This window comes from Falco punctatus (genome assembly GCF_963210335.1).
Source record: "Falco punctatus genome assembly, chromosome: 7".
NCBI classification, from domain to species: domain Eukaryota; kingdom Metazoa; phylum Chordata; class Aves; order Falconiformes; family Falconidae; genus Falco; species Falco punctatus.
The window spans coordinates 72333607-72349563 of NC_137587.1; the positions used below are offsets into that span (position 1 = coordinate 72333607).

Below are 15957 nucleotides of genomic sequence, written 5' to 3' on the forward strand. Positions count from 1 at the left end.
AGGTTTGAAGGATGGGTTTTAAGCTTAGGCAGACTTTGCCATGATTAGGTGCTTCTCAGCAGAAGATTGCCTGTGTAAGAGCATATCTGCAGTCACACTAGCACCAAGCTGCCCTGGTCCCCAGTTGCAATGGGAAACAGTCGAGGCCTGTAGGAGAAATGATTCAAGAGCTGGGAGGGAGGAGGCAGAATCTCTGCCTGCACACTCAAGTGCTTGAATTTTGTTGCGTTGTGTAGCTCCAAGGGAAGACTGGCAATGAAGAGAAGCTATGAAGGGAACATCTGCATAGAAGGCAGGTGAGCTTTGGGTGGTGTACGTGGGGGATGACATGGAAATAGAAGTGTGTCTTGCCTGTATCTACGACTCTCAAATAGGAACATAAAGATAGCTTGACCCAGTAGCAGCTTTCTTGTTACCTCCATATTCATCACGTGGGTGTGTAGGTGTCTGCACCTGATGAGCGAGTCTGGTGATTCCTAAACCTGGCACCGCTTTGTTCTCTTGTAGACACAGGATTCCAGCAACGATGTCGAAGCACCATGATGCAGGGACTGCTTTCATTCAGACCCAGCAGCTGCATGCTGCCATGGCGGACACCTTCCTGGAACACATGTGCCGCTTGGACATTGACTCAGAGCCAACCATTGCGAGAAACACCGGCATCGTCTGCACCATCGGTAGGTGATTCCTAGATCGAGAACGGCAGCTGTGAAACCCCTGTGTTGGTGAAACTTGAGAAATTTGCGAGAAGGCTTCATCTTTCATCCCTTGCCAGGGATGAAATTGTGTGTTGAAAGAATATCATTTTCCTATGTCTGCCTAACCTGTGTTATTGCTAGGAGCAAATACAGTAGCCAGGGAAATCTGCTGTGCTCCTCAAGGCACGTTAAAACAATCTTTGCTGCTGTAGAGATGGACTGCTTCAGCGCTTAGCAAGTCTGCATCCATTTCTCTTCCACATGAAGCAGCCTGGCTTGTGTGGGTTATCTCATTACTTTTACAAAGTTAATATTCAAACTATTTCTTTCTCCTAGGCCCAGCCTCCCGCTCGGTGGAGAAGCTGAAGGAAATGATTAAATCTGGAATGAATGTTGCCCGGCTCAACTTCTCTCATGGCACCCATGAGGTAAGGGTGAGCTCTGAGCTGGGATGGGCCCAGCCGGGGCTGTGTGTTTGTGCCTGCTGACCCTGTCCCTCAGGAAAGAGGGAAATCCAGCTTTGTCCAGACCAGCCTTAGTGTGGGAAGGTGAAACTTAGCTCTGCTTTTGGGGAAAGCATGCTGGTTGTACATACCGAGCCTCTGTAATTGCTGGTAATATTTAAGTGTGCTTTCTGAGCTGTATTGAAAGCAGTTCGGGTTGGTTCCACACCCTTCTGTACCGGGGAGCCAGGTACCTGAATATGACACTTGTGTGCCAGCTGCTTGCCATGAAATCCTTCAGTTCTTCCTCCTGTCCTGTTAGCTGTACAGGGCAGCTGCATCTCAGTTAATAGCAGAAGCTGAGGACATTTGTCCCTCTTTTGTTGAGCACCACTGCACAAGTACACAACTATCAGTGGCTGGTCTTGCTTGATTTGTTGCTGAGGGTTTTGCAAGCAGGCGATCAATGAATAACCTTGTCTCAAAAGGATACTGTTAGTGATTGGAAGTAATTACTGTGCCTAGTTCAAAGAATTTAATTCCTGGATTTGCTTGGCTAACCGGCTGCCCTGGTTGTGTTCCTGGCAGTCATGAAGCTAGCACACCAGTACTTGGGAGGTGGTGCGGTGAGCTTATAAGAATAAGGTCAAAAGAAATCAACACTGTTTGTGGCAGATGAGCCCTTACTGATATAAATAGAAGAGGTCCTCAGCGGTACTGGAGGAGCCAAGGATCCTATTCCAGGTTGCCTGGAATGCCACTCTGAGCCTTGCCATTGAGTTTTTTCACCCTGGCGGCCCTCCAGCTTACGAAATGTCAGATGGTAGCCAGTAGCAGCTGTAGGTGTCTTTACTTACTGAACCGTGGACCTCGTGGTGTGTAACAGCTTGGCCTCTCACCCTTGTGGCCTTTAAAGGCCACAGGGCACTGTCAAAATTGAAAGGTCTGATGCTTAACTGCAGACGGCCATCAGACCTTGACTAAACGCCGTGGATAGTGTCAGTGCATGGGCTGCAGTTAGCAAAATCTGCCTAAAGAGAGGGTAGCGTGGAGTAACCCTGCCTCTCGGTAGTCAAATCCTGCAGCTGGTTGGCTTGTGGGCCAGGTGGGTGGTTCGTCACAGAGTTGGTGGCCAGACTGAAACTCGGAATTTTCACACTGTTACTGCTCAGTGGAGCTGCTGCTGTGGTTTGTGTATTTGTTAGCTGAGGTCAAGGACAGGTACTGTGGCTTTCTGCTTTGTGTGAGGTCTAATTGCACATTTCATGCAGATGAAGTTAAATTACAGCGGAGTCTGGTCTTGCTGTCACCTCCTGTTGAGTTTGACTGTCAGCCGTAGCCAGTCTTGAGTTCCCTCCTGGTTCTTCCAGAACACTTAAGTTTCCAGTGAAGCCCCAAAGAGTTTTTATCTGTCGAGTGCTTCTGTTTTTACATCCACCCCAAAGCATTCAGCAGGGCTTAAACTTTTAACAGATGTGCTTTGACACCTGGCTGCCACCCTTTAATATAGAAAAAACTTTGCTTTTATTTCCAGTTCTGCTTGCATTCCTGTTCTGCATAGGTAACTTCAGGAAGTCAGACTCTCTAGACAGAAGGCAGTTAGACCTCGCTGTCAAACTAAAAATGAGAAATCACGATGACTGGGCCCAGAGAAATGTAATAGCATTGTTCGGGCAGATTTTCTATACTGTAACCTTCTAGGCTGTGGTTATTGGAAGAGTTGAGGCCTTCTCAGTCCCAACTTGCACAGTCAATCAATAAAAAAAAATAATTTTTCCTTCTCTAAAGAGTTAGGGGTTGTGGTATATCTCTGGCTGAGAGCATGCAGACAAACTTTAGCACGGCTTTTTCCGGCCCTGGCTTCCTGGCACTGGATTATTATCCCTACCACGCTGAAGTCAGTGTGTGGGGCTCCTGCGGAGGGGGTGAGTGGTGTGGGAGGAGCTGAGTGTTCCCAGGTGAGTCAGGTCAAAGGCTGTTGGCCTGTGGCACAGAGGGGAAGGGGTATTTCTTATCTACAAAACTCTGTCAAGTGTTACACAATTTGCAGTCAAGGTTATCTCTTAATGTTGTTTAAGCAAGTAAAGTAAACTGATCTGCTGGTCATCTGAAGCGCATTTGTGGTAGTTGGGGTGGGAAACTGGCAGCACTAGTAAACTGCTTTTGCACATGTGAAAATTTGGAGGTTGGGTGCATGGTGCTGCTGGAGTCTTGAACTTCTAGCTGTGATTTCTTTGGCTCTCAAAATAAAACATAAATACTTAAGTGGATAACGTCCTCTTTATCTTTAGGGGAAATGTAAGCCAAAGAGTTCTAAAAAAGCTTGTCCATCTGCTCGCCTGTGGGACTGATAAGAGGGGTCAGGCTGGCAGTCTGTGGGGGAGTTGGCAATGCAGAGAATGGCATCCTCCCTTCCATGCTCTGACGGGAGCAGAACAGCCATGTGGGGCAGTTGCTTAGCTGTGCTGTCCTTCTGGCATTCAGGAATCTTCCCATGCACATAATCGCCTAGCTGCCAGTGCTGCCAGTGTTTTGCCATGCTGAATAGGCAGGTGTTCAGCAAAGCTTTTGAAAACATTCTTCCCAAAGGCCTGTTGGTTGGTGGGCCACCTTCGAATGGCAAGTGTATGTCCTGATGGAAAATCACTTCAGCCGAGTGCCTGGATGCTCTCCTTGAGTTGTCCTTCTAGGATTAGAACTGGGGGCACTGAAGGCAGAGCTAGATAACTGCCAGGCTGTTTCATGTGGGGAAGGCTTTTGTATCCTCTTTCTTGGTTTTTTGGAAGCCTAGTCTGAATAAAATTCTCAAGCTAGAACTGAAATTGAGCATAATGTGAGAGCAGAGCTGTCAGCTTGGGTAGTGTTTAGGGTGCGTAGTGATACTTTCCATAAGTGGTGGAGTAAAAGTGACCTGAATGTTTCCATCTCTTTCCTTGCCAGTATCATGAGGGCACAATCAAGAATGTGCGAGAAGCTACAGAGAGCTTTGCCTCTGATCCCATCACCTACAGACCTGTGGCTATTGCACTGGATACTAAGGGACCTGAAATCCGAACTGGACTCATTAAGGGAGTAAGTTTTTTTGTGGTGTGGTTTTTTTTTTTTTTTTTTTTTTTTCCCCACTGTGCAAGATTAGATAGTGTTTTATGCCTGTGGCCTTTTCCAAACAAAAATGTTTCTGGGGAATGAGGTAATGAACTACCTACCAGAAGTTTTGACAAACTGCTGCAGGTTGTAAGGTGGTTGTGTGCTGCTTTTTACTGATTTTGCTGAAATGCATGGCTGTTTTGACACAGAGTGGCACAGCAGAAGTGGAGCTGAAGAAGGGTGCATCACTCAAAGTGACCCTGGATAATGCCTTTATGGAGAACTGTGATGAGAATGTGCTGTGGGTGGACTACAAGAATCTCACCAAGGTTGTAGAAGTAGGCAGCAAAATCTATGTGGATGATGGTCTGATTTCCTTGCTGGTTAAGGAGAAAGGTTGGTAATCTCTGTTCCAGCTATGCCTGCTTTTTTCCTCAGAGCATATTTGTGCTTTCCTTCCAGTAACTGGTTTAGCTTGCAATTGTATGTTAGAGTACATACAATTAGCAGCGAGATATTGCCTATAATCCCAGAATGTGTAGTAAGATGGAGGTGAGGCTTTTGGGGTGCTCTGTTTGGTATTCAGGGCTCCTGTGTACAGAAGTGCAACCTGGCAGCTTTTTTTTTTTTGGAGGGGGCTTTCCCAGCCTCCTGCACACAAGCAACAAATGGCATCTTTTCCAAGAACAGCACAGAAGCAGTTTTAAATCGGTCTGCTGTGCTCCCATAGGGAAACTGCAAGCTTGTGTGTTAGATAAATCTTCTGAAGAGACCGGTGATGTGCTGCTTATCATGCGCAGTTGCTGCTGGCACTGCTGTTCTCAGGCAGGGAGGTGGTGTGGGAGCTGGTGTTGGGGAGCTTCCCAATAAACACTGACCGTGGGAATGCCTCTGTTTCAGGCACTGACTATGTCGTGACAGAGATTGAGAATGGTGGCATGCTTGGCAGCAAGAAGGGAGTGAACCTGCCTGGTGCTGCAGTTGACCTGCCTGCAGTCTCTGAAAAGGACATTCAGGACCTAAAATTTGGTGTGGAGCAGAATGTGGATATGGTGTTTGCTTCCTTCATCCGCAAAGCTGCTGATGTCCACGCTGTCAGGAAGGTGCTAGGGGAAAAGGGAAAGAACATAAAGATCATCAGCAAGATTGAGAACCATGAGGGTGTGCGCAGGTGAGCTTTTTGCAGGTGACATTTTAGGCTTGCCCCACTGTGTCAATGAAAGAACAAGGCCTTTCACACTAGTCAAAACTCCTGCTCTCTGGCTTGCCAGCAGCAGCAAACTTACCAGTCCGAGTAACAAGGTGGTGGTGTGAGCCATTGGTTAATGCCGTGTGTGTGTGACTTGATGTGGCTACAGTATGAACAGAGTAACTGTCACGCACCCTGAGCTCATGGGGACAGTGTCACAATCTCCTTGCATCCTTGGAAAATCTGCAGTATTTTTTTGTAGTGTGTGTGAGCTCAAACTTGCTGTTCCGGATGCAAATTGGTCAGCTAATGTGTGGGAATTCCCAAGTCTGTTACAAACTATCAGACTAAAATATCTGGGAGCAATTCATGCTCCCCTTGATCTGTCTTTGTATAGCTTTAGAAAGCTTTACATAGCACTCTATATGTGCTATGACTTGGTCTTGGTTTTCTTCCTCTTACCTTGGCATTACAGGGTACCAAAATAGCACCTGGAAAGCTCATGCACTGACAGCGTAGCTGCATATCATGCTCCAGAATGATGCTCCCTCTCAGAGCGGGGGGACAGAGCAAACAGGAAGGTGCTCTGCAGAACAAATAGGGTAACAAACCTCTTCTCTTGCTGTCAGGTTCGATGAGATCATGGAGGCCAGTGATGGCATTATGGTGGCCCGTGGTGACCTGGGAATCGAGATCCCTGCTGAAAAAGTCTTCCTTGCCCAGAAGATGATGATTGGACGCTGCAACAGGGCTGGCAAACCAGTCATCTGTGCCACTCAGGTACTCAAAACGCAGTGTTAGCTTCAAACTGCTGGAGTCTGGCAGGGTGTGACTCAGTAGCTGTCACGGCTTGCTGGCGTTTGCTGGAGGGTGAGATGCCAAGAGCAAAGAGGTTTTTCTCATAGCTGCATAGCTTATCTTGAGGCACTTCTTTTTAATGTGTGTTTGGGATCTTCGCAAGTAAGGTTACAGGACCTCTTGTGTGGCTGCTGAAGGTTTTACCCCTCAAAAAACCTCATGCAGTACAAGCCTTTTGGGCTGACTAAAATTCCAGAGAAAAACTGCACATGCTTTGCCTTGGCATCTTGCAGCAGCACATCTGTGTCTAACAGAGAAGACTTGCTAAGGTTCCCAGGTACCTTATACGGTGTGCCCACGCTGCAGCAGTCGGAAGGGACTGCATAGAAGATCCATCATTTCATTATTCTGGGAGCTGCTAGTGAGTGAGGGAGGGCTGATGCTCAGCTTCACTGGTTCCAGTAGGGATCATGTGTGGACAGTCCTCAGGTGCTGGGAGGGCTGATTTTTTTTTTTTTTTTTTCGCCTGCCTGTGCTTGCTCTGTGCGCAGCCTGTGGAGGTGAAATCTGTCTCAAGACAGTAGAGTCAGACAAGGTCCTGGATTTACAGTGGCATGTGCTCCTTCCTCTTCCTGTATTGCTACAGAAATGCTGCCCCAGGTGGTGTTTCATGAGGAAATAAGTGCTGTTTGCCCAGTGGTGAGCTGCAGCCGGAAAAAAGTTGAGCACCTGAGGGGGATAGGAGAGCTGGCCAGGCTTTGGTGTGTGGAGTTACACTAGCTTCTGGGAGAAGGGGGTGGGAAGGGCTGACCTCATGGAAAGCTCTTCAGAGGTTTTCCTCTCTCTTCAGAGTGGGCGCTTAGGAGGTGGTGGTGGTAGCTGTTGTGAGTTTACTAGCCTGTACGTAATATAAGGAACTTGAAATCTTGTGTTGGATGAAGATGGCTTTAGTTGGTGCAGACCTTGCTGTATACCTATTTCTAGGCGGAAAAAACAAAACTCCTAGATGCTAATTTGGGAACATGTGGCTGGATTTGAGCTTCTGTAAAGATGTCTAATGTAATCCTTGGCTCTAGAGAGCTGAGAGTTCCTTGGACCAAGCCCTGTGCTGAAAAATTAAATTGAAACATTGGAGTATTGTGTCTGTAATGTTGCGTGGATTAAATCTCCCTGGAAAAGGAGTAAATCTAGAACAGGTACAAAATTTATAAATGGGTTGTTTTTCTTGCTGGTAGATACTTGAGTTCAAAGCTTGTTAGGGACCAGGCTGCTCTCTGCCCTGGACCCACAGAAGTCTTCTCCCGGAGTCCTTAGGCTTCATCCTATCTTCTGCCCTGTCCGTGGAGTGTATTGAGGTGCACTCGTGAAAAAGCAGCTGCTTCCTTCTGCAGTGTCTTGATTTCTTTGGATTTGTTCTCTTCCAGATGCTGGAAAGCATGATCAAGAAGCCTCGCCCAACCCGTGCTGAGGGCAGCGATGTTGCTAATGCCGTCCTGGATGGAGCAGACTGCATCATGCTCTCTGGAGAGACCGCCAAGGGAGACTACCCGCTGGAGGCTGTGCGCATGCAGCATGCTGTGAGTACTGTCTTTGCTCTGGTGGGGAGCTGCTCCCACAGGTTGTCCTGCATCTTCTGTCTCAGCCAGGCACCTGAAGATACACATCTGTGTGGTGCTAGATGGCAGCACCTATCATTACTTTGGACTGCTTTCTTTGTTCACACACCTGCTGTGGGTTTTTCTTGACCTAGCATGGTCCTACAGGTCTGAAACCTCACTTTGTGTGCTCCAAACTATTGTCAGGCAGAGCGGAGAACTACTCTGTAGTGCTCTGAAATCTAAAACTTCAGATTTCTCCAGCTAGTGTTTTTTTGTTTGTTTGTTTTGTTTGTTTTTTTTGTTTAGGGGCAGGGTAAAGGGGTTTTTACTGTTACCTTGGTATGAGTTTCTTCAAATGCCCTATTCATTGTGGCATGTTAAATGCCTTAAACTTCTCCAAGGTCAAGGAGCTGCTTAAGCTGTTTATCTCTAGGTAATGAAAGGTATTGGCTGACTTCTCCATGAGGGGTGGGGGAGGTTTGCAAGTCTGATTTACAGCACTGTTGCATTCAGCACCTGGTGTGCTTGGTGTTGGGGGTGTTTGCTGCATGAGTACTGACAGCACCATATTTTTGCATGCCCAAACTGCCAGAAACCTCTGCTCTGCTTTGAGTTCACCCAGCTCGCGTTTCAGCTGATAAAAAGCCTGATGTCAAGTATTTAAAAGTGTTGCTTTTCCCCAGTTACCAGTGCTGTGAATCACAGCAGTGATAACTCTTCACCAGTTTTATTTGCAATTCAGGTTATATAGATTAATCAACTCAGCTAGTGTGTGTTTGCAGTGCATTATGTAAATATCTTTTACCTCTAACTTGTCAATATGGAGTGGTGTTTTTTGCCTGTGGGAAATGCAAAATGCCTTGGTAAGTTACTGGGCAGTGACTGCTGGTTTACAGGCTGAATGCTAACGGTGCACCTAAAAGGTTCTTCCTCAGTTTTCACTCCCTAAATCACAAGGGTTGACTTTCTACCAGGAGTTAGAAACTTGCTGCAGCAAACCTTACACCTGGGTTTCCATTCTGGCATTAATTTTTAGAATCAGGCAGGCTGTATGGTACCTGTATCCTGAGCTCAGGATCTGTTGTGCATGCTTCCTTCTCCCTGCAGACCTGAGGACAGTGGTGTCCGCTCTGCCAGGCCCCTGGAGAAATGCTGAAGGCTTTAACCCTCTGTGCAGAAGATTAAATACAGATTCACTTTATTTCATGTAACGTGGTGCAGACAGCAAGGTGCTCACTCTGTGATGGTGGGAGCACGTTCCCATACAGTCAGGATCTTTCTTCTAAGCTAATTCATTTGGCGTTAGTTGAGAGGACCCCTGCCCAGCAATAGTGCCCTGAATAACCATGGTCTGAAAATCTGCAGCATGGCCAGAGCAGATAAATATTTTGATCTGAAGCGGTCAAGCAGTCATAGCAGGGAGAGATCACCTTATCCCTGGTAAAGAGCAGCTCCGGTATGCAATGCCTGGCCTGAAACTGGTGTCAGTTTGGTTTTATATATTTGTTAATCCAGTGCTGCTGTCGGAGTATTCCAGGGAAAGCTCCCTCTGTACTGAGGTGCTGGCAGCAAATGTGGGCTGTGATACTGAATCAGGGTCTGCGCTCTGTAGTATCCGTGCACCTCTCTAAAAGGCTTGACCTGCCTATCCCTGGCCTGTAGTCATTTTGCTTTGTGATCCCCTTCCAGCTAGCCTTGTAGAAACGAGCTTGCTCTTCAGTGGATGGCATCTCTATGGCAAAAATGCTGTCTGCTTTGAGTTTAGTAGCAAGCTTTCAAACATGGGGCAGGCTGTTTCCTGCCTGCTCCCTTCCAATTCCAGTCCATGATCCGCAGTTGTTTTCAAATGCCACGCTGGCCCTGCTGTCTAATGGGGACAAGGCTTAAATGGCTTTTCTGTTTTCCTTTGTCCTGCCTCCACGGTGGTATCTCCACCTGTGTACCAACTGGAAACCCTTGAGCCATTTTTGTATGACTGAAGCCAGCTGTGCTGTGGAATTAAGAATTTCTGTGCCTTTCTGCAGCCACTGTCAAAGCAGAGGTGTGTACGCATACCCTGTAAGAACTGGGGAATGCAGGTTTCCCTCTAAACTCAGGTTCACTCTGGGTGTTATGCAGAGTGGCCTACCTTTGTAGCAGGAGCTGAAGAATAAACTGCCTGGCTCTTGTTCTTGGAGTAAGTTTCTGAGGCAAATACTTCCATTTTATCTAATGGCAAGTGTAAAGCCTGCAGCAACAAAACTGACTGCCTCAGGACTAGAGTTGGCACTGGACTGCTGTTCCTGCCTGTCACATATGTCCTGTTATTTTTAGACATAAGATACTTAACTACTTTGGCTTAAACTGATATCTCTGGAAGAGGGATAATTCCTAGCATCACATAAAATAATTCATTAACACTAGAGAAGCAAAATTCTTATTTGGAAGGGGTCTAACTACAGAGCTTTCCCTATTATGGCACTTCAGCCTCTGCTTAAATGTAAACTTGTCATGCTTTGTGTAGCAGCTGCTCACTTTTCTGAAGTAACTGGATGAAGTTGTCCTTGAAAAGATGATCAACCTTCGCATGCTTTTCCAGTCTCTGCAAGGCACCTTTATTGGGTTGTCAGGGGCTAGTACAACCTTATGTTAATGAGAGCTGTCTTTTAAATGTGAGCGACTCCCAGCATACTGGGATGAATAGGTTACTGAACCTGTTGCAAGTGCTTGGCCTGAACAGAAGGCCTTTGGTCGTGCCTGTACCTCTTGTCTGGCATGGTGCAGACACCCCAACATACAGGCTGTGACAACCCTATAAAAGGAAGTCCTCTTCCTATTGATCTCTTCTATACCGAAAGGGAAGTTGGTGTAGCACCTTGAGGTGAAACTTCATTGGCTCTCAAGTTAAACTAAACCTAATGAAGCTGAAGGAGATGGTCTCCCAACTTCAGGGTTGTTGTTGAAACTGCATTGCTTGCATATTGGCTCCACAAAGAGAGTTCCAGCTGTGCTGTGTGGTGTGGGGTCATGGAGCTACAGAGATTTCCTCTTGAGGAACTGTAGGCAGGACCATCAGCAGGTTGGTAGATGCCGTGAGAGTCTCTTGAGGAAGTAATAAACAGCCGCCGCACAGCGCAGTCTCACTCTGAGCTGGCTTGCTCTGGTCCTTGAAAAGCAATCTGTGTTTGCCTGTTCTGAAAGGACTTAAAAAGACAGCAAGAATGCCACCTTTGAAAGGCCTGCCCAGTGACCAGGGCCTACCAGTTAAACAGTGTGGTGGGCCAGCCAGCGCGGCTGTGGCATGTTAGACTGGGTTGCGTTCACCAAACTGACAACCTGAGAGCCAAAGAGAGTTTCACAGCTTGACCTTTGATATCCTCTTGCATGCATTACTATGACAATCAAGCAAATGAAAGTGATCTCATGTTACTCTGGTGTATCTTTCCTTCTTTTTCTTTCCTGTTTTCTTCTCCTTCCCTCTTACTCGGGCCTGCAGATAGCTCGTGAGGCTGAGGCCGCAATGTTTCATCGTCAGCTGTTTGAAGAAATTTTCCGCCTCAATGTTAACAACAGGGACCCTGCCGATGCCATGGCAGTAGGCGCAGTGGAGGCCTCTTTTAAGTGCTTAGCTCCAGCCCTGATAGTTCTGACCGAGTCTGGCAGGTAGGGCTCCGAGAGGGGGCTTGGTGCCAGTACGTTCCATGAGCAAAAGCATGCTCCCTTCTAACACTGCAGACATTAAGCAAGCAGCTCACTGCTTCGGTATCAGCCTTGCATAACTGCTGTGGTCTGAGTTGACTTCTGTGTGGCAGGGAGGGACTCCAGGTAGGCAGGAGCAGAGCGAGAGTGCCTGGCAGTTGGCATGAATGTCACCTGAGTGTGGGCTTGGCAGGATGAGGTGACTCAGTAGGTGCCACCAATTTGGAAAAGAAACCTTGAAAACTGAATGGTTCCTCTGTAAGGGTGTGCGGCTCAGGTGGCTGAGCCTTGTGGCCGTCACCACAGCGTGCTGAACTAAATCTGGGCTTGCTGATTGGTAACTGTTACTGTCAAAAGCTGATGGTATTTGTGTGACGCCTTCCTGATAGAGCACCTCACCTTGCCCTGTGCTGCCCTGAGTGACTGACGTGAGTGTTGTCTTCCCGAACGCATGTTGCTCTTATAGATTGCCCGGGAGGCCGAAGCCGCCATCTTTCACAGGCAGTTGTTTGAGGAACTGCGTCGTCTGACTTCCCTGAACTGTGATCCCACGGAGGCTGCTGCTGTTGGCGCTGTGGAAGCGTCCTTCAAGTGCTGCAGTGGGGCCATTATTGTCCTCACCAAGTCTGGAAGGTAGGAGGTGACAGGTTCCCTCAGATCAAGCCCATTTTGTGACAGGGTGGGGGAAGTAGACTCAAAAAGATGGCTTTGAAAGACTAGAGCTGTCACAGTGAAGCCCTGGTTTTGGCAGCAACTGAGAGCCCAGGCCGCCTGCCTGCAGTGCTGGTTCCTCAGGAGATGGGCAGACATCTTGGACATCTGCACATACGTAACCTCCAAGTTCCTCAGCCGGCCTCTGCCAGTGTGGCATCAGCACCAAGCCCTGCCTCCCCTTGCTGTTGCAAATGGCATCTCTGCCAGCAGCGCTGGCTGGAAGAGTCAAGGGGAAATAAATGTTGCAGCTTCGATTCAGACTTCTTGGCAAGAAATCCTCCATTTAACAGTAAGACACAAGCTCAGTGGATGCAGAATCTGTGGGGGTTTTTTGGGTTTTTTTTTTTTTGGATTTTTTGTTTTTGTTTTTTTAAATCAAGGTCTCGGATTTTGTAGTAGCATCCAAATTATTGGTCCCTTGCTGAACCTTTTGGGCATCAGTCCTGCTTGCCTAAGCCCAACGGGCAAAGAGGGACTGCTTAGCCTATAATTGTTAGGCAGGGAAACTGAAAGTCTTGGGAATTTTCTCTTGCAGGCTTCGTTATGCCTGCCTGCACGTAATCTTGCTGAACAGGCAGGCCTCTGGCAGGCACCCAGCAGCCAAGTGCTGCCTGCACTCAGGTGAGCTCGGTGCCTTGGCTGCAGTTGAGAGACAACGACGCAGATGCACTGGAACTATATAGTCTGGGATTCCTGTCCAGTGACAGTGACAACTGCTGAGTAGAGACTCACTCTTCCAGTTTTGGAAAGGGAGCTGAAGCCTTGCTGATCCAATTTTTCATCTAGAGGAACTTGGGCTGCCCAGTCAAAGCATGTCTGACCATAAGTCTCAGAATTCTTTCTGGAAGACAATCTGAATTTCTTGCACTGGATTCAGACCAAAAACATAGCGCAGCATCAGAGATGTGATTATATGCACTGGGCATGGTCTCCCTGAAGATCTGGACCACCGGTGAATCCTTCACCTAAATTTACAGCTTAAAATGATCTGAAGCAGCCACTTTCTGCAGAGCTGAGGAGTGACTGCAAGCACTGAGTTTCTGGATACCCTCGTGCTTCTAATATTTCTTTGTAAAAGGTTCCAGTCTTACACTTGACCTTTTGAAAGAGATTTGAACTCTGATATTTGAATATTTTTAGCTGTGGATTCTGTTACGGCCTTTGAGTACCTGGATCTCCTAGAGCTACAAGGAGATTTCTTGGACAGTGTGGGAAGGATTGTCTGAGAGGTGGCACGTGTGTTTGGGTGCTTCAAGCAGACTGCTACTGCCTACCTTAAGCAGCGATCTTTGAATCTGAATATTGCAGAGTTTGGCTCCACGAAACAAGGCTGCAAAAGCTACTAGTGGAGGTACCGGCACGCTCATCAGAAAGATGGAGCTGTAAATGCCAGTGCCTTGCAGGTTTAACCTCCATTTATTTGCCAATGCCCTCGGCAAGCAGTGCCTGGGGAAAGGGAAGCCGTAGTCCCCACCCAGGGTGTGCTGCTTGCTATTTTAAGGAGACTCTGCCTGTCTTCCCATTTTGGCCTCTGTTGTGTTCGCTTCCTGTTGGGCGCAAGAGCGGAGCTCTATGGAGGAGCCGGCCTGTTTGCTGGCTTCAGCAGGTGAACGTGGCTGGGAGGCAAATGGCTTCCTCCTTGGCAAGCTTTGGGGAGTGCTGCTGGCATGGGCACTTCCCATCCCATAGACCGGGAGCTCCTCAAAACAGAGGGAACTTGCAGGGACCCCCACTGAGATGCCAAGGCCAGAATAAATGGCACCTCGCCACCTTAACATAGCAACAGAGACAAATAAAGGCTTGTTTTTGCGACCAAAACACCCAGATGGCACTTTCTAAACTTGGAGGCAAGGTGAATTTCACCAGGGGCCAGACTGCTCTTGGTGGTGGTCTGTCCAGTTGCCTAATTGAGAATTCAGCAGAGCATCTGGCTCGTTGGTGAGCTTGGCTCTTGTAGCATCTCCTGTGGCCATCTTCTGTGTCCCTCCAGGGGTTTTGTGGAGCCCTCCAGGGTGACAGCCAAACCTTGCTGCTGCTTGTGCTCCCGTTGGCTGTACACAGGCTTCCTCAGGTGGCTGTGCCTGCAGCGTGGTGCTTCACCTCCTGGTGTGGTTTCCTTCTAGGTCAGCGCACCTGGTGTCCCGGTACCGCCCGAGGGCTCCCATCATCGCCGTGACCCGCAATGACCAGACGGCACGCCAGGCTCACCTCTACCGGGGCATCTTCCCAGTCCTGTGCAAAGAACCAGCTCATGACTCCTGGGCGGAGGATGTGGACTTGCGTGTGAACCTGGGCATGAACGTTGGTGAGTGATGCTGCGCTAGCCTCACGTGGGGAACGGGCTGGTGGGCTGTGGTGGTGCTGTTGGGGTTACTGGTGGGGACAGGTGACCAAGCGAGAGTAACTGGCTACCTGTGTGGTAACAGCATCCAGTTGGGAAATGGGGAAATGGTAGTTGCATAAGCACAAGTGCATCCGGTTGGGAAATGGGACAGTGCGTTTGTCACAGCTGCCTTAAAATAGGTTCCAGCAGACAACCAGATTAACAGCCACCTCAAGTGCTTGAACTGTGGTGCTCCTTGCTCCTGTGAGAGAAGCAAAGCCCGGAGTGAGGAGACTCCTTTCTCCAGCTCCTCTGCAACTCCTGTGCTGTTGAATTTCACACTCCGTACTGCAGAGGGGCTTGAGCAGAGGCAAAGGGTCCCCAATGGGTGGGCAGCCAGGAGTACAGGATCCTAATACCGACCCAGAGCTGTGGCTGCTGTGGGACAGGCTGCCTGCCCCCCTCTGCACCTGAGTGGCCTGGGGAGGGGGTGACAGGCTTGCCATGTGGCAAGCTGGTGGCAGTGGGACCTGAGCTTCTGATGCCTCCCTCTCTTCTCTCCTAGGCAAAGCACGTGGGTTCTTCAAGAGCGGTGACCTGGTCATCGTGCTGACGGGCTGGCGCCCTGGCTCTGGCTACACCAACACCATGCGTGTGGTGCCTGTTCCCTGAACGACTGGCTGCAACCAGCAACCACCTTCCTTCCCCCTTCCCCTCCGCTCCCCTCTCCCCTTGCATTAGACCAGCCGTAGCTTGCGCTGTTCTTGTCCCTAGAGTGGATGTAGGTTGCTAAACACCACCCAGTGCAGTAGCAGCAGGGGGAAGAGACCTTAAATCACTAAAGAAAAAATATACTTGAAGTGTTTAGTTTTTTTAAAAACCTCTTCCTGTAGTGAAGTCCTGCCCTGACGTACCTTGGAGCAAGTGTAGGAGGCTCCTGCGTGCTGCTGGGAGCCCTCTGCGCACAGGGCCTGCCCTCAGCCTGCGCGCACCCTTCCCCTGCTGCCCCTTGATCTGGGTGTTGGGGAAGGGGACGGGGACGGGTGCCCTGTGGGCAGTGGTTCTGCTGAGACACTCCACGAGCTGCTGCGCACCCCCCTCCTATGCAGCCACCCGCTGTCCCAGCCACAGCCCTCCCCGCAGACCAAGTCCAAGGTGCACCCAGTGGGTGGTTTCCAGGGCTGGGGGCAGAAGAAGGTGTTGGCTCCCAGCACGCTCCACCTGTGTGCAAAGAGCTTCCCGTGCTCCCCTCGCAGCGCCATCCCTGTTAGTCGTGTTTCTTCCCCGCCCTGAGCCTCCCCCCCCCCCCGCACTCCGACGGCCCCCGGGGCGGCAGAGCACCACTGTTCATCAATAAAGAGAAGCTGAAGCACCGACCGGCCTGCCCTGTGCCTCGGGCTGGGAGGGGGGAAGGGCGGGGGTCGGGGTC

At 49.2% G+C, this 15957-nt stretch overlaps 1 protein-coding gene across 2 annotated transcripts; it reads left to right on the plus strand.

Annotated features, from left to right (window-relative positions):
• Positions 1–271: 271 nt before the first annotated feature.
• On the plus strand, positions 272–15902 carry PKM (pyruvate kinase M1/2). Of its 2 annotated transcripts, none has more exons than XM_080395970.1 (11): positions 272–296; positions 508–677; positions 1035–1126; positions 4082–4213; positions 4438–4624; positions 5129–5399; positions 6047–6197; positions 7640–7792; positions 11958–12124; positions 14329–14510; positions 15094–15902. In XM_080395970.1, exons 2-11 carry the CDS (start codon positions 527–529, stop codon positions 15198–15200), a joined length of 1593 nt encoding a protein of 530 aa, XP_080252096.1. In that variant the 5' UTR covers positions 272–296; positions 508–526; the 3' UTR covers positions 15201–15902. The 2 variants fall into 2 exon arrangements, with proteins under 2 accessions (XP_080252096.1, XP_080252095.1); XM_080395969.1 differs by lacking the exon at positions 11958–12124 and adding an exon at positions 11289–11455 and having other exon boundaries at positions 273–296.
• The last annotated feature ends 55 nt before the right edge of the window (positions 15903–15957 follow it).